The sequence below is a fragment of the Trichosurus vulpecula genome, chromosome 2, assembly GCF_011100635.1.
Source record: "Trichosurus vulpecula isolate mTriVul1 chromosome 2, mTriVul1.pri, whole genome shotgun sequence".
Taxonomy (NCBI): domain Eukaryota; kingdom Metazoa; phylum Chordata; class Mammalia; order Diprotodontia; family Phalangeridae; genus Trichosurus; species Trichosurus vulpecula.
The window spans coordinates 232,805,899-232,828,789 of NC_050574.1; the positions used below are offsets into that span (position 1 = coordinate 232,805,899).

General features: G+C 41.0%; 1 protein-coding gene across 1 annotated transcript; it reads right to left on the minus strand.

Moving 5' to 3' along the window:
* Window positions 1-19,240: 19,240 nt before the first annotated feature.
* On the minus strand, window positions 19,241-22,249 carry TTC30B (tetratricopeptide repeat domain 30B). Its single transcript, XM_036742549.1, has one exon. It carries the CDS (start codon window positions 22,176-22,178, stop codon window positions 20,181-20,183), a length of 1,998 nt encoding a protein of 665 aa, XP_036598444.1. The 5' UTR covers window positions 22,179-22,249; the 3' UTR covers window positions 19,241-20,180.
* Window positions 22,250-22,891: the final 642 nt, after the last annotated feature.

Sequence of the window (22,891 nt, forward strand, 5' to 3'; positions counted from 1 at the left end):
CTATCTACCAATTCCTAGCTAGGTGTATGTTTACACTTATCAATGATACATTTGTTCACACTTATATATATCTTCAATTAAGGTAAATTTTAAATTTATTCTATAATCATAAAGTATTAAAAATAATTCAAACAAGCAAAAGTGTTTTTTTACTTTAAATTAAGCATCTCCTCTGTTTTAAAGAACACTGTATACAAGTGTTAAAGAACACTCACTCATGAGTACAAGGATAAGCTTTGAAATAAAAACAAGTCAATGAAAATTTGTGAGAATGTCTCCCATTTATAAATACAGTCTAAAAAGCAAACTAATTCAACTGAAAGGACCTGGTGGGTGGGCAGCAGAGGAAATAGTAAAAACATAGTGATAAGCTCAAGGTAGGGATCATAGTATACACTGATTCTTGGCCCTAGCAAGATGATTTATCTAGTGGCCCTTAGCAAACCTAAAGATACATACTTTACATATGAACATGGTTATGAAATGTGATGATGCAACAGCAGCTGCCTGATTAACTCGGGGGCTGGTCCTGTGATTGCATATTTTTTAACAGAAGAGATGGGCTGTCAGTTAAACAAAGAGGTGGAGAGGCCATCCAGTTGCAGGAGCTGGGTCCAGATGTGCTCCTCGGATCAATGAATATTGAGAAAGCAGGGTGAGACTCCCTCTACTGGAAAGATGAGCCAGCCATCCTACAAAAAGGCCAGAGTTTCTTACATTTGTGGGGAAAGAATAGGGCTTTATTCTTTCCATGAAGTTTGTACTTTCCTGAAATAATTTTTTTTGGGTTAAGAAAAAGCTGAACAAACAAAAACTAAACTAAACTAACATTCTGATTCAAGAAATTGATTTTTACCATCTACCTTGGCAACACACAAAGCTGTTTTTCTGTTCGATACTAGGCAAACAGTAGACACTCAATATGGACTGATTCATAAAACTATCGATAGAAAAGGTATGGATTTTTTTTTCTGTGAAATCTTGTATTTAATTTTGGAAGCAGGAATGTGAGCTCTGGTGTGAGTGTTGATAGGACTGAAATGTCAGTCCACATGTACATAGTAACTTTGTACTTCCCTTGAAAGTACAAAAGGAACATTCTCTTAAGTTTTTTCCTTCCTTTTTGCTTCCATCTCTCCCCCAAACTTTCCTCATTTTCACCTTTCTGTCCACTCATTATTCTTCATTCAGACTTGAGTTCTCACATATTTTCTAGTCCCATCATGGAGACTTCCACCCACTCTTGCCCATTTGGGAACTGGATCTCATTCTTGTGTGAATATAGCCGGGAGTCTCTAGTGACACGACCTGGCATTGGATATAATAAATAAAAAGGCACTTGTCTTTTTTTTCCCATAGGAATTATGACCTGAAGAATTGGCAAAGTTGAGTTATTTTTATTTTACCCTTTTAGGCAAACTTCTGTCAGCTGTCCTCCTTATCCCTGTCCCCTTGTCACCCTCACCATCATGAATGCTACAGCTGTACTCATACCAACCGCAATCTAAATAATCTTGTGAAGTGCGTCATAATGACTATGTTTTCTCTGGCACGTCTACCTATGTGTGAGTGAAAAGAGGGGAGAGAGTCTTTTGATCATAATCTCTCCATTTTTATTAATATTCATGAAAAATTGATTCAGACTTTTTTTAATTTCTTTTTAGCAATAACAAGAAGCTGGCTACCAAGAAACACGGGGCAATAAAGCTCATCTGTTGCTAGATAAGTAAAAGAGCCATAAAGTTTGAGAGTGAGGAAAGACTCCAGAGCTTACCCTGTCTAATGCTTAGACAGCTCATCAATCCAATTACAACACATGATTGAAGATTTAGAGCTGGAGAAGACATACTAGTCACCTAGTCTAATCCCCTAATTTTGTTGTCTCTAGAAATTATTTCAAACTTCTGATTTTAGTCAATATTCTTTTGTATTTTTAATTACCTACTCTTTTTTATCCATCTCTTAAAATCTGAATTGATGAATGACTACCTCTCTTTGTAGCATCTGTCTTTTTACATAACCCTCCCTCCCCTCTTTGGCTCCTCATCAGAATCAATTATGAATGTGTTGTCAGTGTTTATTCTTAAGATCCCCATCATTTTCTTTAAGCAACTTCCCTTTTAGAGTCTTAGGCATGAGTTCCTCCAATTCTATTTTTGAGCTTTTTGAAATCCTTTCTCCTAAAGTCTAGGGTCCATATTTGGTTGGACTTGGCATTTTTTTTCTTATGTATCATTTACTCAAAGATGATGTCATCAGTTATTCCCAAAGTTCCTTTCATTTCCACTTCACCGAACAATATTTATTCATTGGTCAGAAAGGTCAGAAAACCCACCAATGTGCTCAGAACTGGAAAAATACAAAAAGTAGGGTGTTCCATAACAAATCTTATTTTAAACTTCTTGCTTGCCCATTACCTGTTTGGCTGTCTTTAATCTGCTATTCTCATCTCTATGCTGAATAATCATTGAGGCTCTAGCCCAAAGAGCCCTAAAAAAGAGGCAGATTAACCAATAAGGGAAAATCCATTAAACAGGTCAGAGAAAGCAGCTTTGAAAACAACTCGTTTAAAGCCAGGTGTGCTGGTGAATGCTTGTAGTTCCTGCTGTTGGGAAGGCTGAAGCCGTTAAGTCCCTTGAGTTTAGGAGTTCTTAGCCACAGGAGGGCTAAGGCTGATCCAGTAGTCACATTGTCTGGTACTAGTATGTATGGTCAGTCCCCAGGAGGAGAGGGCAACCAGGCTGCCTAAGGGCGGCGGGGGTGGAGGGTGGTGTGTGAATCTATTCGTCCAGGTTGGAAAAACAGAATAGGTCAAAGCTTCTGTGTTGACCAGCATTGGGATCTGTGTTTGAATGGATTCTGTACTTCCAGTCTGGGCACTATAGGGTGACCTGGTCTCACAAAAAAAAAAAAGGGGAAGGAAGGAACAAAGGAAGGTGTCTGTTTTTAAAAAATGAAAGATGATAGAGGTTTTACTTAGAAAAACATTTTCTTCAAAAGGAAAGAATCTCAGTTCTTAGCATCTCAGTTTTTATTTCTTAGGTATAGTTGCTCTCACACATATAGAACATTTTTTACATAATACTTTATAAAGATACCTCATACTTACATGAATAAGAACCATGAGTGAAGATAATTTAATTGTATAAATGTTCTTATCTAAGTGAATATTGTCCTGAAAACCTTAAGTGTCCCCCAATCCTACTAAGTAGCTAGCACAACCCTAAAAAAATGTAAGGGAACTTAATACAAGACTCCAGGATTTCCAAGTGGGGAGGATGGGTGCTATGCATTTAACTTGGCTCCCCAGAGAGGTATTCTCTGATGGCAAACAGATGGAAACCCCCAAAGAGAGGCAGAACCCTGCTGCGCCTATCACAGGGCAACACATGCCTTTGAAATTGCATCAGCTAGAAAATCAGTGACGAGAGTTTCAGATTTCATAGAGGAATTTGCTCTTGTTTTTTGAGGGCTCAAAGATGAGGGGGAAGCCATAAATTCAGCCCTAGACTCTCCTGGTAGATGTTTTAAGAGATTATGTGAGTAAATCAATTGTCCCCTCTGAATATCCTGCTGATAAAAAGGATCCCCTGATGCAATATGTGCCATCAGGTTTGAATTTGAAATAGAAAATTTCTTGTGAGGTCCCTTTAGAGACCGTTCTTGGCCAACAATTCAGAGCAAGACGCCTAACTCTCAATACGCACACATAGTCGAGATTGGAATGTAGTGCTAAAGGGAATTATCAGGGAGAGGTAAACTGTTTATCTTTTATTGAGTTCTTCTATAACTAGCTTTATGAGTGGAAAGGGGCAAAGCAGATATAGTACAGTTCACATACTAACACTCATTTTTTAAAAATTTGAGTGCCTCCCTGCTAACACCTTAAATCTACTATGGCACATAATTATTATCAAGGCTTTTAATTCTTCTTCTAGTGGTGTTTTATCATTACAGAAACATCCTTTTGTGAATATTCAGGATCAAGGAAACTCAAAAATGGGTTAGTACATTTTTTCGTGTCAATCATGACACTGTTTTTCTATTTGTGTTTTTCATGTGTCTAAGCTCATAAGCAAGGAACTTATTGTATTGCTAGCTCTGCTGGTTAGAGACTGGTGCTAATGAGGCCAAAGTTGGAAGTCGTCTTCCTGCAAAGGCCAGTTGTCTTGCTGTCTTCCATAGGAATTCGCGATACCTCTAGTGGGACTTAATGATTAGGCAATACAGTGCAAGTGGATTTGCACAAATCATTATCAGAAAATCAAATTAAAGTATGTGAACTTTGACTATAAAGGACAAAGGGGTGTGTGTGTGTGTGTGTGTGTGTGTGTGTGTGTGTGTGTGCGCACCACATTCTTGAGGGCTCACACGTGCACATGCTCATGTTTTTGCCCTTCTGGCTCTTTGGCTTCTCCCTCTATAGCAAGTAAGAAGCAAGAGAATAATTATGAAAGTGCAGATAACGAATAATGAAATGGGCATCATAGGAGAGATAATACAGATAAAGCTTACTTCTCAGCCACCAGAAACTTAAATTGAAGGAGTCAAGGTCAGAGGAACCAGGGGAAGATGGCATTGGCAGTATTCTCCATGCCATATCCTGCTATTGAGCATACTCCCAGTACTCTATAAGGAGCTATGGCAAAAATGAAGTGAGAAGTCCCTGCTGGTAACAGAACACCACGTAGAAATGTGGATCCCATTGTCCAAGCCCTGTACTGTGAGGAGGTGACTTTGCACAGTTCTACCTCACTTAAATCCAACCTACTTGCAAGTCATGGCATCACCTTCGTGATGTCATGGTCTTCTTCAAGAACAAAGGACAAACAACAGTACCTAATTGTAAAGTTTGGGTTAAGTATTTGGTCATAGGCTTTGTGTCATCTGCTGGCCTTCATATGATGTCTGTGGCTTCTGCAAAACTCCCCCCAAATTCCCATTTAATTTCTTATGCTGATCCATGATTTATCAAAACCATGATGGAGAAAGTTGTGTCGTGGAAGGGATAACTGTATTGTGTTTCCTCCATTCTTTTTCACCCTTCTGGAAAGAACAGTTTTGGGGACGTAACCAGATGTTATTTTTCCTAGAATTCCTTGTTTGAGAGCAGCCTACGCATTGTCTGAAAGGCTTAAGAGCATAGGCAAAGCTATAGGCATGCAGCAAGGTGGGAGATACTTAGCTATGAATTGTTTCATTCCTTTTATTGTTTCTGAGAGTAAAAGGTTGCCAAGGGTAAAACACTGTATACAGTTAAGCATGTTCTGTTCTTTGCTGTGAGGAGTCAGACTATTATGATGGGGCCATATGAGGAGGCCTTAGTGACAGAATAAATTCAGAAAGAGTTAGGGTTTTGCCAGTAGTATGGGAGCTGGAGAGTTAATTATGATTGGGTAAATTCCTACTAACCATGCTTCTTTATTGACTAGATAGTGAAGCTATCAGAGAGTTGAGAGGAAAGAACATTTATTCTCTAAGAACCATAGAGAGTTAGTGAGAAAGAATACATAATTTCCAGGGCGATACGGGACTGTGCAGTGCTGTTGAATAAGCTCAGGCTAGTGGCTATCAACAGCTTCTGGTGATTAATATGTGTTAAGAGACTGATGGGAAAATCCACCTATTTGTTGACAGACCAGATGAGTAGCCAGTTATAAAGAAAAATATAGTCATATTAAAAACAACAACAACAACTAAATTACCTTTTGAAAGGCAGCTTATATTAATGCACATGTCAGATTACTTCTGGTTTGAGCAAGGTAGAATAAACTAGACAGTGAGTTCATTATATGATACTCATGAGACTTAGAGGCAGGATGTGCTGGTGAATGTTTAACAATTAACTCTCCAAAAATGTGCAACACACTTTTAAGTTTAATCTCCATTATTAACCTTTTCTCCATCACTTTTTTAAGGCTAGACAATCAACAAAACAATAAATCAAGCCCTTATTTGTGACATTTGCTGGTATCCAAGGTGTAAATATTCAAGCTGAAAATTCAACAATCAACTCTCATGAGCCAGTTGGAGCTGGCTCAGCACACCCTTGCTTCAGGTAGTAGAAATAAAAATGGGAAGAGTATACCCTTAAATGTTGAAATTGTGTTTACATTGGAGTACAAAGTCTAATATATTCTGATTGTTCATTAATTTATTTGCCGTGACAGGTATTATTTAGACACTGGAGAGTCAAAATACCAAAACAAAACCATCTCAGTCCTCAAGGAGCTTTACTGCCTGTTGGGGAAGAAACAATATGATACAGATTAGTAAATAAACAACATGTACAAGGTAAATATAAAGCACTTTGGGGAGAAATACCACATAGGAAGTGATGCTGCCTCTGAGCCTTGAAGGAAGCTGGGGAGTCTCAGAGGCAGAGGTTAAGGAGAGTGTACATTCCAGGCCTGGAGGACAGCCTGACAAAGGCATGGAGACTTGAGATGGAATGGAATGTATAGAAAATCAACAAGCAGGCTGGTTAGGTTTTCATATACAGTGTGTGAAGGAGAATGATGTCCAGCAAGGCTGTCAATTTAGACTGGAGCCAGACTCTAAAAGGCTTTGAATGCCAGAGGAATTTGCATTTGCTCCTAAAGGCAATAGGTGCCAGTAGAGTTTTGTGAGCAAGGAAATAGAATAACAGTCAGACCTACATCCCAGGTACATCGATTGGCAACTGGAGGAAGGATGGATTGGAGAAGAGAGACTTAAGACAGGGAGATTAACTGGGAGGCTGTTTATCATTAGCTTTCTACGTTCACTTAAGATGTTTTCTCTTTTAATTTCATTTTCCATCAGATCTTGTGCTTGGTTTTGACTTCATGAAACATCAAGCCTCCCCCTGGATGCGTTCATTGCCTGAAATCTCATCAGCATGGAGACCGATGAAGCTTTCATACTTAACACCATCTTAGCTCCTTCAGTTGCCTCTTGCCTCTGACTGAAGGGCTGGAGGGCAGAGCAATAAACCCTTCCCCAAACTTTCCCCATGTAGAGGGCTCAGGTCTTTGCAGTTAACTTCATTTTCTATCTGCTGCTCTGCTTGGTTTTGACTCCATGAACATCACACTTCTGATCATGTATGTCCCCATGCCAGGCAACTTCTGATCCCCCCAGCTTTTCACCTTCCTTTTGTATATTGGCTTCCTTCGTTAGATTATAAGCTCTTTGAGGGCAGGTACTGGTTTTTTTTTCTCATTCATTTCCCCAATGAGTATCCCCAGGCAGAGTGCCTGGAACATAGTTGGTGCTTAATAAATGTTTATTGACTATTGACCATTTTAAGAAGCTTTTGGCGACTATTTCTTAAGAATTGTTTTTAAAGATTTAAGATTTCTCTGGTCTAGAGAACTCCTAGTGTAGAAACTTATCCCACCAATGGAAACAGGTGACATTTTTATAACTTAAAGAGTGTCTGGGACTTTAAAAGATTAAATGACTTCCATATGATGACTAGTGTATGAAAGGAAGGACTTGAACCCTGGCATTCCTGATTGATGGCCAGGCCCATAACGGAAATAACTAGGAGTTTATTTTGATTACTAGGAATTACCAGGGATTTATTTGATTGATCTGTCATCTCTTCAACTTGGGCACTCATTCCAACAGTGCTGATCCAATGCATTCCTGCTTTCTCATTCTTTACAACTCTTATACATGTCCTTCCATAAATCCTCCATAGGGGGAATGGTAGCCTTCCACTAGATCTCTTGACATTGCATGGATTTATATGCAGTGCATGAGTTCTCCATCAGTTATTCCTTGATCTCACTACATAACTGGTCCACCTTCTGTTTCAACAATCCGGCTAGCAGCTGTTGTGGGAGTGAAAGACCAACACAAGCCCAACAGCAAGAATGCTACCAGCACGCTGCAAAAGCCCAGGTTTTTTGATCTGCTTTACTAAGGAAAGCAATGTTAAAGGGTTGACAAGTTTACTTTAATCCAGCATATAGACATCATTCACTTAGTTCAGGGGAAAAAGTCAGCACCCTGAACTTCACAGCAAAATACAAACAAATTACAAACATCAACAGACAGATCAAATACAGTTCATAGTTACCAACATCTAGGTTCAGCCCGGGAGCTCATAACAAGGGCTAGCCCAGAGTCACGTGTGCCACCACTGCTGTGGGTAAGAGCTCCGAAAAAGAGAATGCCAACCCCTGGTTTTATATCTCTTTAAGTGTCAAGGGTGAGTCACACATGCGACTCACCCATGTGACCTAGAATTGTCACAAAGAGGTGACTTAAACCCATGTGGTCTAAAAGCCTCTGATGTCCTAAACATGTCACTCAAACTCATGTGTAAACTAGGCCCTCCCCTGAGGCAAGGAGGTCAGCAAGGACTCCCCATCTAATCAAAGAAACAAAGGCCAAACTCTTCAAGGGCACTTGGTTGAACTGAGTGCTAAGAGCCCATTTTGTTTACCAACACACCTTCTTTTCCTACCATCCAGCTATCTGATAATATCCTTTATACCACTTCTCCTTGACAATTCTTCACTGGCACTGTACTACCAATAGGCATCATGGCATAGTGGATAGAGAGCTGGTTTCAGAACCAAGAACACCTGGGTTCAAGTTCTGCCTCTGACACATACTGGCTGTGTGATGCTGGGTAAGCCTCAGGCTTCCCCCCTCCCTAATCTCTCTCCCTTTTCCCCTTCCCCCCAACCAAGCAAATCTCTAAGACTATAAACTTCAGATCAGGTGCAGATCTGCATTGGTAGAGTGAATGCCTCACAAGAGCTCCTCACATTGATGAAATAACAGGACTGGGAAAAAATACATATTGCTGCTTTCTCATGCTATCCTGAGCCTCTTCCCAGTGCCCTTTGTGTGACCTTTAGTTCTTTGAAGATGGTGACATTCCATGACTTAAAACCATAAAAGAATGCAGTGAGATACCCAAAGTCTTAATTCACTATGTAATTTCCTAAAGGCAATCCTGCCTGCTCTGTTCCTTAATTGTGTGCCCAATTCATTGTCCATCTGAAGTATAAATCCAAGATATATGTCAATGAACGAGCATTTTGGATTGACTACCCAATTGCGTATCATAGCTTGGATGATAGACATTCTCTCACCACTTGTTTTTTTTTCTTTCCTGTGTGTATAGTAAAGTCAAACTCCTGAGCGATTAAAGATCTCATTTGGGAGACTGCAACCTTCCAGGGCTTGATATAATCAGCACAGTTCCATCTAAAAAGAGAAGCATCTGAAGGATTTCATCATCTCTAGGAAATCCCTCTTCCTTTTGGATTGTGCTAGACAACCTCAGTAACAATGACACATATCTTTTTTGAGCATCTGTCAACCTGTTTTTTTGCCTTGTTTGATATCAATAATCTGTCATCAAAGCCCTCTATTGCCTTATCTTCTAAAGAATCTTGCATGATTTTGACATTTGCACAGGAGATACCTTACTGTCAGAATTTTATTCTACCATATCAAGTAAAAATATTCATGATTTATAGTCATGCCTGTCTGTATACTGTAAGCCTTTGGTCCCTCTCTTTCCTTACTCCTGAACCATGTTCTTCAACATTTTGGGGACTATTGGCCCCTATGTCCATCTTTGCATTAAACTTGACTGCTTCTTATAGCATAGAGCTTGGAGACGAGATCTGGTGTTTTTCTATCTAGTGTCTGCTGGTAAGGACTTCTAAGGGAATCTTACCACAGCTAACTCATTGATCAAGGAGCAGGGTGAATATATATAACAGCAGGCCCTGGCAAAGAGAACCCCATTATTACCTTTCACCAGAGCACCTCTGACCTTTAGCCTTCCAGTTTAAGTTTCTGATGACTAAAAGGTATATGAGATCCCTCTCAGTAGTGATGATTTTACCTTATCCGTAGTATGTCTCTTTTGCTGCCTGTCTCATTGTTATTATTCGTACAAGTATATGTTGATTTAACTTTGAGGATTCTATCAAGTTCTTTGTACAATATCCCAACCCCCTCATCCGCTGCAACAAATGCTGCATAAGCCCAAATTGTCTTCATCAGATCCTTTTTGCAAATAGCTATCATGAACATTGCAAGATGAGATGACTAATTATCCTGTGCAGTGTTTTTCATTGCCTTTAAACACATGATAAAATCAACAGCTCCAGTTTTTTTTTTATTTTCCTCTATGACAAGAACCTGTGAGCACAAGCTGCCCTTTGATACAGCAGCAACTTTCTTTTGTTTTCTGGCTTCATTTAAGGCAAGTCTTGATTAATGATTTAGCTTCTCCAGTAGGATGTTTACTCATTAGTCATTAGACTAGAACCTCACATTCTGAGGACCAACTGTTAAATTAATATTTATAAGACAGTCCCTAAAACTGTATAGTTCTTCCCATGTTCTATTCTCTTCTCCATCATTTTGCAATCCTCATTGCAGAAATATAGGACTAAGGGCTACTTTGTAATTTTCTTATTTTTTGGGTTGACATGACCAAAATTTTTTTCACCAAGTGGTCAGCCAATTGCTGATGATTCTCTGAACATAGACAGGTAGAAACAGATTTAGTCTGTTACTAGGACTGTCCTGGAAGTAGTTCTAGCATGGTAGAAGCTACAAAAATTGCTGTGAAGCTGACATAGCTTTTGAGAATAACGTCGTTATGTGGTATTGGAGCAAGAATTTATCATGTTTAAAACAAGAACATACTTAAAATATAAGACAATAGGCCACGAAAGAATTAGGGTCCGAGTCTTTAGAGCTCAAAAAGACTTAAAGATCATCTAGTTCTGCCTGTCTATCATCTATCTATTTATTTGTCATCTAACTACTCTGTCCCAAGTACTCTGCTAGGTGCCCAAATTGCACACCCCCAAAAAGGACCCTGATTTCCTTGTTCCTGTTCTTTTTTAAAAATATTTTTCAGATAAAAGAGGAGAGTTCATTGTAAACTAGATTTATTTTGCAGAGAGGAGGAGCTTTCTGCAATGCAGGGGCCACTTGGGCAGTATTTATGGCTATGCAGAGGAAAAGAGAAGGCGGTTGGCAGAGGTTATTTCCCCTGCTCTGACTTTCTAACACTGCCATTTCCATTTTTCTTTTCTCTGTAAAGAAAGGAAGGAGGAACATTTTCAAATCTTTTCTTTGGGGTGGAACTTGCCCATAGTTTCACAGCAGTCAGTTTTGATTGCTTTATTCTGGTTTCCACGTTTGCATTGTTATAGTCACTATGTGTACTGTTTGCTTGTTCTGCTTATTTCACATTGTATCAGTTCATATGTCTTCCCAGACTTCTCTGAATCAATCATATTCATAGTTTCTTACAATATATTAATTAATGTTTCTTGACATTCATGTATCTCAGTTTGTTTAGTTATTCCCAACTGATCAGCATCGACTTTGTTTCCAGTTCTTTGCTACTGCCAGAAAAGATGTTACTATAATTATATACAACCTTTATTTTCATTACTGACCTCTTAGGGGTATATGACTCAAAATTAAAGACGTTTTAGTCACTTTCTTAGAGTCATTCTAAATTGCTTTCTAAAATATTGCTCCAATTCACAGCCCCATCAAAATGTATCAGTCACTTTGGCAAATTTTCAAGTGTTTGGGGTCAAGTGAATAGAGTCTACAAATGTCTTGTTTTCTGGAGTCTCAGAGGTCTCATAAAACACTGCAAATAATCCTTTTTGAGTTAGTAAAGTAACTAGTAGACCCTCTGCTGTGATTTCTGAGCCCACATTAGGGCTCTCTCCCCCAGGGACTAAAAGAATAAATCACTTTGGCAGTAACGGATAATTCTGATTAGAAAGGAGAAATAACCCAGACACTTCTAAGAGTAATAAGAACTGAAAACCATGGAAAATCAATGAGACAAAATTAGTAGTTGGCCCCAGCCTAGATGCCAAGCTGGTAATACTACATTTGTGGCTGTCCCAAACAAGCCAGCACTTCTCCCCCCAAGAACCTGTAATGACATTTCTGCATACTGACTTGCCCCTCCTTTCTATATTCTTCCCTTTCCAGTCCAGGACTGTTCTCACTAATCTGATTTGGACCCAATGAAAAATGCACAGGATTGCTATCAGCTCCCAGAGTATCTGCATGCCCAAAATGTATTCCTGCTTCTTCAAAATGGTCCAGCCATGGGACCACCTGACCCTTAGCCACCTCTCACATTGTACTAGGATATCTATTGTTCTCCTGATCAGCATTTTCCTCCGAGGATCCCCTCAAACTCTTTGTTCTCTGGGAATTGCTTCTGCTGATTCCTTTCGATGGGGTTGAAGTCTCTGACAGACAGCACTGCTCAGCCAGGTCAAAAAGAGGCTATGTCTGCCCACATGAGTTTCAGTTTCTCCCTAGGCTAGTTCTTCCCTTTCTCACTTGAGGCAGTTCCCTAGCTGACTGAAATATTCAGATTTTGTGTTGAGGTGCTGACCCCCTGTGGGGGTGTGAGGTGATGACAGAACTTACTAAATAAGCCTAACTAGAATCACTTGCCGCATACAGTCTGCGCAAGTTCATCATCAAAGAAATGGAAGTAATAGAAACCATATATCTGAAAAAAAAAAACAAAAACAAATAAACCCACAGAAGTTGCATAATATCAGAACACTCTGGATGAGAACCAAGGAGAGAAGAGACAATGTGATGTAATATTAAGAGCCTGGGCCAGGGAGCCAACAATTAGAGCTGCTGAAAAGTAGAGTGGTCAGCCTTGGGAGCTGATGGATTCTCCTTTCTTGGAGGTCTCCATTAGCCAGGTTTGTTAGAGGAAGGATTCCTTTTGTGTATGGGCCACTGATGTCGCATCCAACTCTTAACTTCTGGGATTTTATGAATCAGAAAACCTGGCTTTTAGTCAGGGGCGTTGTGAAGTTCAAATGAGATAATGCTTATAAAAAGCACTTTGCAAACCTTTTAAAGTGCTATATAAATGCCAGTTGTTGTTGTTAATATTAATCTTATTATGGTTGGTTAGTTGTTTCAGTCATGCCCGACTCTTCACGACCCCCATTTGGGATTTTCTTGGCAAAGATACTGGAGAGGTTTGCCATTTCCTTCTCCAGCTCATTTTACAGATGAGGAAACTGAGGCAAACAGGGTTAAGTGATTTGCCCAGGGTCATATAGCTGATAAATGTCTGAGGCTGGATTTGAACTCGTGAAGATGAGTGTAACTCCAGGGCTAGCACTCTGTCCACTGTGCCACGTAGCTGCCCAGTAATGTTAGTCTACCAGACCTCCATTGCGGTGATGACTTCATTCCCTGAGCTTTCTATTCAAACAGTCTTTATAGAGCTTTGTGACAAGTGCAGATTTCTGAGGTGTAAATGCTCAAACTGAACATTTAACAATTTGCTTTCTTAATCCAGTTAGATCTGACCAGCATACCCCAGTGTTTAGCCCTAGCATTGCTTCTTAGTACCTGTGTGACCTTGGGCAAGTCACACATCATCTCTGATCCTCAGTGTTCTCATTCATAATACAAAAGGGTTGGTTTAGATTAGAAATTCTTAATCTGGGGTCTGTGAATTAATTTTTTAAAAAACATTCTGATGGTTCAATAAAATTATTATAATTTGTTATAATTGGTTTCCTTTGTAATTCTTTGTATTTTATACATTTCAAAATGTTATTCTGAGAAGGGGGTCTGTATGTTTCAAAAGACTTCCAGAAGAGTCCAGGACACAGAAACAGGTCTAGTGACAGTTAACATCCCTTCCAGCTCTAGGTTCTTTGCTTTTATGATTCTATATCAATGTCACCATCTCTCACTCTCCTATAATAACCTAATTCCTTGGAGTTTGGGGGGGAAAGAGTTATACCATTATCAGCTAACTCCTTAGGGGATTAGTAGACAAGTTAGATCCTGCAGGTAAAGACATGGGATTGAAACCTGATTTGGTGGGGAGGGGTGTTCAGGAATTGATTCAAGGTAGGGATGTGGCAAGCAAAAACTTCACCTCCCGGTTTTATTAAAAACTAGCTATAATATTATGTGGTCTTATTGAGGTATGGCCTGACAACAGACCAGAGTAGTATAGCTGTTATTATCCTCAATTTATATCTAGAGGAATTCAAAGTTCAACTTGGTTAAGTAACTTGATTAAGGTTTTATAGCTAGTAATGCTTTAGGATGGAATTCAGTACTGGAGGGTTACTCTTGAACAACATTGACTGGAGTAGTTCATAGGATCACAGATCTAGAACTGCAAGGAACCTATCTAGTCCAACAACCTCATTTTACAGATGAGGAAGTGGAGGCCCTGAGAGATTTAGTACCTTGTTCAAGGTCCCAAAGGTGACCTAGCAGTGGCAGAATTTGAACTTGTGTTCTGTGACTCCAAGTTCAATGCTCTTCCATGATGGTCTTGTGAGAAGTTGCTCCTAGGATATAGCACGTGGTACACTTAGCTCTTGCTGGGAATTCTCGGTCCACCTTCGTTCCACTCATCAGAGCAGTTCCAGGATCATTTCAGTCAAGGAGTGGAGCAGCTCTCATGTCTTGCAGGGAGAGGGCAAAGTCTCCTACAAGTGCACCTGATTGTCTTCCTGCCATTGATATCAAAGATAGGGAGCAGCAACTCAGCTGGAGGCTTCTAACTTGAGGGTCGCAAGCATAGAAGATTCTGAACATCAGGGTTTCAAAACACAGAAGGGAGGGAGGATTATTGTTGTTGGTCCTGTTCTGGAAGACAACCATGGCATCAGGAAGGTGATGCCATGTAGTACCAGGCAGAAGGAAAGGGCAGGGTTAGGGCATAGACAGCCTGTTAATGGAGAAAGGTCAATGCCCCCCTTCCATGCAATAACTATTGTATAGGAAGGTCCTGAGAACCAGTATTGAGGAGCTGCTGCTTTCTGAATGGTTTCTCTATATCCCCAATTTGAGTCATTCATTGAAAAATGCTTGTAAGCTTGTTTAGCAAACGACCAATTCAATTCAGTTCAATTTCATGCAGCTCAGTATTTGCTATGTTTCCAGTGATTGCTAGACTCACTTTTCCTATCAAAGTGTTATTGTTAAAAGGTTGCCATGGGTCTCCTGCACCTGGCTTGAAGCCTTGGCTGCCAGCAATCAGGAAGCAGTGACTGTATAATTGAATGAAGAGAGAGCAAGGAAGATAAAAAAAGGAAAAAGAAAAGGTGCAGCAGGGAAGATAGATCTTTCATTTCTTATCTTTTAGTGCATTCTGTAGCAAAACACACAGACCATTTCAGTTGAAGAAAGAAAGGAAGAAAGAAAAAGAGAAAGAAAGAAAAAAAGAGAACCTTTGGAGGCAGAATAAACACGACTCCCAGGGAAGCTTTTTAAACTGAGGGAATTTCTTACTACATTAGAAAGACAACTGTTTATTCTGTGGATTTGTCCTTTTGGAAAGTGTAAATGACCTCTCTTCCTTTGCATTAAATAAAAAATGATGCAAGACCCAAGATTAGGTTTGGTGGCAGAACTGCAGAGGTAGCTCCAGCATCCATTACTTCTCCTCTGTTGTTAATGGCAGCAAACATTTGATTAACTACTGAGATTTGGACATCAAGGGGATTCAAGGTACGGTTAGAGGTAAATCATGTAGCTAAATCTCTGTTCTATCCTCACTTCACCTGCTCTCCCATTTTCAGATTTCTGGCAGAATGGCAGCTAGGGGCCTTCACCTCAGGGGCAGGACAAGCTATAATTATTTCAAGAGTAATTGGAAAAAAATTGCACACAATAATAGCTTGTCAATAAAGCACAGAATCGTAGGAAGGTGTAGCTTTTCTTGAAAGATTAAAACCCAAAGCTCCACTTCCTCCATGACTACAAAGTGGATATGCTAAAGGGAAAAAGATTTTAGTTGATTCCTGCAATAGTAACAAAGTTCAGACTTTTTGAACTGACCAAAATTGAAAAGAATGGACATAATTTGGTCTGTGATGCATCTCATGTGCAGGCTGTGATAACATAAACTTCAAAGGAGAAGAAGATCTGATTGTCTTGGAGTTAGTAAATTGCACTTAATGTTCAACAAGCTAAAACTCAATATGGGCTAATCATGTTTAACGTGAACAGGCTCTTAAGGTGTGGATATCAGTTTTGTGACTGTGTAAAAGTTGATGCTGAAAAAGGAGAAGGGACTTTCAGGTTTATTTGGCTTGTATTCTAAATATTAGAAAGTCTTTTATCCTGTTTGACATTATTCATAACAGACACATTCAATTCTAGAAAACCAGAATCGAAACTTAAGAGAAATTACAGTGTTAATTTGAAAATATAAAAAGAAAACTAGATAACGCTTTGTATGAGAAGATGGAGCATCTGATCCAAATTCATAACAAAGACAAATTCACTTATTCAACAGATGTTGAGACTTACTATAAGAAAGGCATTGTGTCAAGAGGGAAAAAATATTCTCATCTTAAAGCTTTGACTTCTTAAAAAGTAATTACTGGGGAAAGCATGTTTTAAATGTGATAGACGTGATCTCATTAGTGCATGTGCTTTGGTCTTGTGGGTGTAAGCCTATGGGCTTCCCTTCTCTCCTCCCTGAATTATCAAAGATGTTATATCAAAGAGGGCCAAGAAAAGCTATATAAAGGAGTTAGTCTGCCCTTTCTCAGGGTGTGGGGAGTCTGTAAGGCTCTCTCTTGGACTTCCCTTGCTGGAATCAGGGGTTGGGAGTGAGGGGTGGGGAGGGGAATAAGTAGCTCCTCTGCCTCCAGCAGATACAGGGGTGCTTACACATGGCACCAAGAGCATATATGCTAATGTAGACAAGCCTGAGGCTGATGAGCCTCAATTCTGTCTTCCTTTTCTGCTTCATGTTTCTTTCTGTGAGCAAAGGCATAGGTGAGCCAACAGCGATCATGAGATGAACATTTTGGGAATGGTTGTTTACCTTGGGAATTCCTGAGAAGCTTACTAACAGAAGGGAGCCTTCTTTGCAACTACATCCTTCTCAGAGAAGATAACCACTGATGGAAAAATGAGCTCAAGCCATGCCCTGGCTTTCCAGAAAACATGGGCTTGGAGGGTACTGTCTGGAAGGCGCAAAGCCAATGTGAAGGTGAAATGGTGGTTCAGCAGTGTTTGTTTCATGTTTTAAGGAGCAACTTTTTTGTAGAGTATACCAGGAGTTGTGAATTACCCTTTCGTGTCTTTGTTAATGCACACTTTGAATATTTTGCATCTTAAGCCTTTCTTTTATATGGATGACACAGATAGCTCTCCCTAAACCTGATCAACATTGTACATTGAGTACCTTTCTATTTCCTTTTGGAGAGACCCTAGACTAGAGCCATACCTAAAATTTAAGTGATTTTCCTCTGGGCTCCAAGATAAGGACATAAAGAACTGGAGGGTTTGAGAAGGAGCCTAACCCTTCTCTTTTAGAGACCAGGCACCTCTAGGACTGAAATTGGTCCATGTGAGACCAGAGCTCAGGCTCTCTTAGTGGGTCATACTACCCGAAACCTTCCTAGGCCAGCTCCTGCTCTGGTGTTACATAAATATGTAATGTACTAAAGAAATCATTCTATAGTGGAGTGAGCACAGAGATCTGAAGCCCTGGGTTGAAGCCCTACCTATGCCACTTTGGGCAAGTGACTGACCTTTTTTACAACTCAGTTTTCCACCTTCCCCATCCATCAAATGCAGAAAGTATTTGTACTACCTATCAATAGGGCTATTGGGGGAGGGGGGAGGAGTGTCTGGGCTCATGATTTTAGGTGTAGGGAATTTGCCTGAGAAAACTTCTCTAAGTACAGATTGGCAACTTTCTGCCCCCTAAAATGTCAGTGCCTGGGGCACTGAGACATCAAAGGACTTATCCAGGATCACAAAGTCAGTGTGTCAGAGGCACAGTTTGAATCCAGGCCTTCCTGACTCCTACTAGATTGCTCTCCATAATGTCTTTATGAGGAGCAAATGAAAAGTGTTTTATTTGTAAGGTTAATTTGAAAAAATGCAAAATGCTATTAAAATACAATATACTATTATTTTATATAGTCCCTTCCATAATTTCTGTCAGTGACTCTATTTTGACCCTTCCTTTCTTCTTCTCCCACTCAGCATGTTATTTTTCATTCTTTGGCACATTATAATCATTCTCAAATAGTTTCCAGTGTATATTTCGTTTCAATCCGAAATATAAGAGAGAGCAAGGACCATGTTTTCTTCATCTATACTACCTACTTTTCTTTAATTCTGTATGCCATTGGTGTTAAATAAAAGGTAAACATCCAATAGCAAAAACAAGTAATCAGGATTGAAACTTGTCTGATTTTCCCAAAGACCACTATCAACTTTTCATACTTCAACAGCTGTGAAAACGTAGGCTAAAATTGCCCTGTGAAAGGAACTACTTGAACACCCCAATATGGTTATTTAAATGAGCATAATCCAGAGACTTGGTACGTGCTCCATGAGTATAGAAGCCAAACATAACTTGTGGATTTTTCTGTCACAGATGAAGAGGGGTGGCCGCCAACTGATAAGACACAGACAACATAACCATGACAATTAGTACTGTGTTTTGGGAAAGGATCAGCACCTGATGGTAAGATTCTAGGATAAGTTGGTGGTTGATAAAGTTCCCTGACCAGATTAGGAAAAGTAGTCTTGCAGCCAGCTAGAACACACTCAGAATTCCAATAAACTGACCTGGGTATGTTTCATGGTGGTTTCCAGGTAAAGAACGCCTTGGAGATCAGCTAAGTCTTTTTGTGATATACTGCTAAATCTCTTTCTATTGGTTGGAGATATCCTCCTTTCCCCCAGTAAATGACATGTACCCTTCCATCAGTACTGCAAATGAGAGAGGAGTTTGGTGGAAGAGACAGTGATGGGAAAATGCACATTTTCCAATATCACTCTCTCATCACGGCATGGAGGCAACTATGGGTTTTCAAAGGCTATTCTAGCAGAGCTCAAACTGTTTCAGATCTCACCAAGTTGGAAAGGGTTTGAATGTGAGCTGGGGATGAATTGTTTATTTGCCCTTAATTAACCAGCCTTGAATTTTTAATTTGGAGACCAGTAGATATGAATTATTTTGGCCTAGGCATTGGTGAAGGTTGTTTACTAAGGCATGGAGTTGTGACCTGCTTCAGTGAAGATCCATATTGCTGAAATCACGATTTTTTTAAATGAAAAATTTGAAGTTAAAGTATAATATGAGAAGGTACTTCCATAGGGAGGGATAAACCCTAGGATTAGGGATCATGAATTCGTGAATTCTAAGCCATTCATTCACCACTGTTAAAAACAAACAAACAAAATGAATACAACGATATGCATCTTTTATGAAAATTGTTGGCAACAAAACTTTATCTTATTACATTTTCCAATTCTTGATAATAGAAGCAGAGATAAATCAAGGAATAGTATTACCCTCCTCCCCAACTGGCATTTAAATTTTCTATACCATGACTCCAAGATTGTCATTTTGTGAAAAAGCAGTGGAGAATTTCCTACTGAATCTTGTACACTGTGCAGAGTAAACCTTCAAGATGCGAGATTTGTAAATTGCTCTTTGTTTTGTGACACCTTGTCATAGCATTCTAAAATCTGTGCAGTACATGTGCATTATAAATTAATAGAATTACAAGAACTTGTTATGTAAATGGTTCATATAATCCTGTCAGTACCTAATTCTGGCATATTATAATCAATATGGACCAGATCACAGATAACGTATTTGTGCACTTTCTAGAAAGTTTGAAGATTGTACCACACATGCTGCTGCCCATTAGGAACTTTGTACCCTTAACATATATAACTTGATTTATCTCAATATTAGTACCTGCACGCCACATAAAATGAAATATTCTGGCATAAAACATAGTCATAAAAATATTTAAAAGTGTGCTTCATTGTATCCTGTTCTGGGCATTATACTGTCTATCCTGGTTTAGACTTGCTTGACCTGTTTGTGGAATGGGGCCTTTGACAGAAATGGAATGTCAAAGTGGTAAAATCCCACTGTTAACAAAAGGGTGGAAGTTGTGACTGATACTAAAAATAACATGCTCTATCAATTCATAATCTTTTTCTAGAAGTTCCTAGGCTGCTTGATTTTCCTGTGTGACTTTTCAAAAATGTTTTTCCCCCAATCATTTTTATTGCATTTTAAAAAGTATATAAAATACAAATATGACAAATACAAGACAAAACGCTATACTCATTTGAGCGCCAGGCATGTAGGAAGGAGTAATATTCCAAAGCAGCAATTACATATTCCATCCTATGATCTCATAGATCAATGCTCTCAGCTGTCTGGATTCATATGTAACTGTATTCTTCCCGATGTGCATTCTTTCTTCCTCTAGGGGTTGTTCAATGACTGCTGGTATGTTTCTACCATAAAGTTCACAGTGTTCTAGAAACTGTACACACTCTTGAATAACACTATCGCGCAGCATGATCATGTGCTTAGACATGTTTTCCAGAAGAGAAAGGAAGCATCTTTTGGCATAATACCAGGTATCAGTCCCAAGTTTTTTATTATAGGGTTCCAAGCTTTTGATAACTCGGGAAATACCAAAGTCATAATTTCCTTTGGCACAATACAGAGTTCCTATCACCAAGTTTACTATGCAGAGATGATAGATTTTCTTATCTGGATCATCATAGGATAACTGCTCTTCTTCCTTTTCAATTTTCCTCATCAACTCCTCTGCCTCTTCATTTTGACTTGTCATAATATAGGAGACACACAAATTGGCCAGTACAATGGCACTCACGTTCAATATATTGTCATAGTGCTTCTTGACTATGGGCTCATAAAAACCAATTGCTTCTTTGTATTTATTTTCCTGCATGAACAGAACATGAGCAACATTCAGTTTCCACACATCATGGTCATTGCAAAACTCCACGGATTTGCGAAAGATCTTTTCCACCATTGGATAATTCTCAAGGTTCCAGTAGATTTTGGCCTGAGCCATCAACACTGGGATGTACTTTTCTAAAGTTTCATCGTACTCATTCACTGCCTTCTTCACGGCCTCATCATCTCTGTTGTGCCTGGCTTCTTGCACCTGCTTGGTGAGTTTCCTCAGCTGCTCGGTCAGCATCCCCGCTAGTTCATCAAGCTTGAGGAAGGCTTCTTCTGGGGCTGTCTGGCAGGTAATCATGGCATCCAAGAAGTCATAGAGATAGGGCGAGAGGAACTTGTATGTCAGGTGAGCATTTTCTGCCAGGACATCCGCGGCCAAGTCGAAATATTCATACTTGCAGTAGAGCAGCAACAGGTTACCAAAAGTCTCTGGGGGGAAAGGGTTCTGCTGGAGCAAGAACTGCAGCTTTTCAAACCCTTCGGTGGGTTTGGCATCCATATTCATGAGGGCCTGGTTGTGCAGGGTGACTGGGTCCAGCTCCTCCTCAGCCCTGGGCGGCATGTCGGTGAGGGCCTCCTGGGCCGCCTCGTGGTTTCTCAGCTGGTACTCTATTGCTGCCTTGAGGTTGAAGGCCTCCACCAGGGCAGTCTGGTGCAGCACTAGAGTGTTGCCGACGCTGCGCACGTCGATGCCCTCCGTGGTCATGCCCACGCCCAGCTCCGGATGCTGGCGGATGCCCCGTTCAATGATATCAGCGATGTGTTTCAGGGCTGGGGCGTAATGTCGGCTGCTGTAATAGGCCAGGGCCAGGTTGTAGGAGAGGTCCGGCCGATAGCCTGAGGCCTGCAGGGCGGCCCCAAATTTGGCACAGGCCGCGTCGTACTGGCCCTCCTTGTACAGGAGGCAGCCCAAGTTGACCTGGCCGTCGGGCTCGCTTTCCCCGCCGGCCTCATCGCCGCCTTCCCCACTCAGCAGCTGCTCCACCAGGCTCTGCGCCCCGGGCAGGTCCCCCTCGCTGTACTTGATGGCGGCCTGAAGGCGGAGAACGCGGCCGTGGTAGGCGGGATTGTCGAGGAGCAGGAAGGCCACTCGCGTGGCCTCGGGATAGAGGCAGGCCTTGTAGAGGGCCTGCGCCTGGTAGAGGCGGTACTGCTCCAGCTCCGGGTGCAGCTGCCCCAGCTGCTCGTAGCACTCGGCCGCCAGCGCGAACTCCTGCAGGCGGTAGTAGCAGTAGCCGAGCAGGGACAGGCCCGCCCGGCACCTCGGGCTCCGCTGCAGCTCTCCGCCCAGAAGCTGCACCGCCTCGGCATAGCGGGCGTCCCGGATAAGGCGGTACACTGCCGCCGTGAACTCTCCGTCCGGGATCTGCGCCCCGGTTAGTCCCGCCATCACCCCCAGGATTGCTCCGCGTTGCCGTCTCCACGGCAACTGCTGCGAAACCGGAAACAAAAACGGAGCGACCTTCCTCCCGGACCCGGAAGTGAAAATTCTCTTTGTCGTGGAGGGACGGTTTGGAATCAGAATCTCGAAGGCTCTATCGGTAGCTATTTTGTTCGTTTCGCGAGATTCCTAACGGCTAAGAGAATGTGCGAAAATGCCCGGGCTCGCAGAGAAGCTCGGTTGCTTCCCGGCATGCATCACTTTGGCCGTTCATGGACTCCTGGGAAGATGAGTTCTACCTCAGTCGTGTTGCATGCCGGGTGTTGTAGTCTCTGTGGGTCATTCCCTCACTCTTGGGACTTGTAGTCTTCGGGATCTTCTCGTTCATATTGAGAAAGCGGCAGCCCGGGTCCACTTTATGCAATCCCCTGTTCCCCAGGGAGGGCTGGACTTCGTCTTCTCATTTTGTGCCCGCAGCCTGCCCAGAGGCGATGCTCTCTCACAAACTGCTTTTTTTTTTCTTAAGAGGGGAAGGACCAGTAGGGTTAACGCTATCTCTTTCAGCTGGAAAAGTCTAATTAAATTTGAGGCAGTAGATTTTGAATTAAAAGGGATCAGATCACCCTTCCCGCCCCCCCCCCCCCCCCCCCCCCCCGCCATTTTACGGATGGGGAAAATGAGGCACTGAGAGACTGTGACTTTACCAAGGTCACAAAGTTAGT

What these genes read in the sequence shown, in the direction of transcription:
- TTC30B (XM_036742549.1), bottom strand. Translation starts at nt 22,178, where the DNA reads ATGGCGGGACTAACCGGGGCGCAGATCCCGGACGGAGAGTTCACGGCG.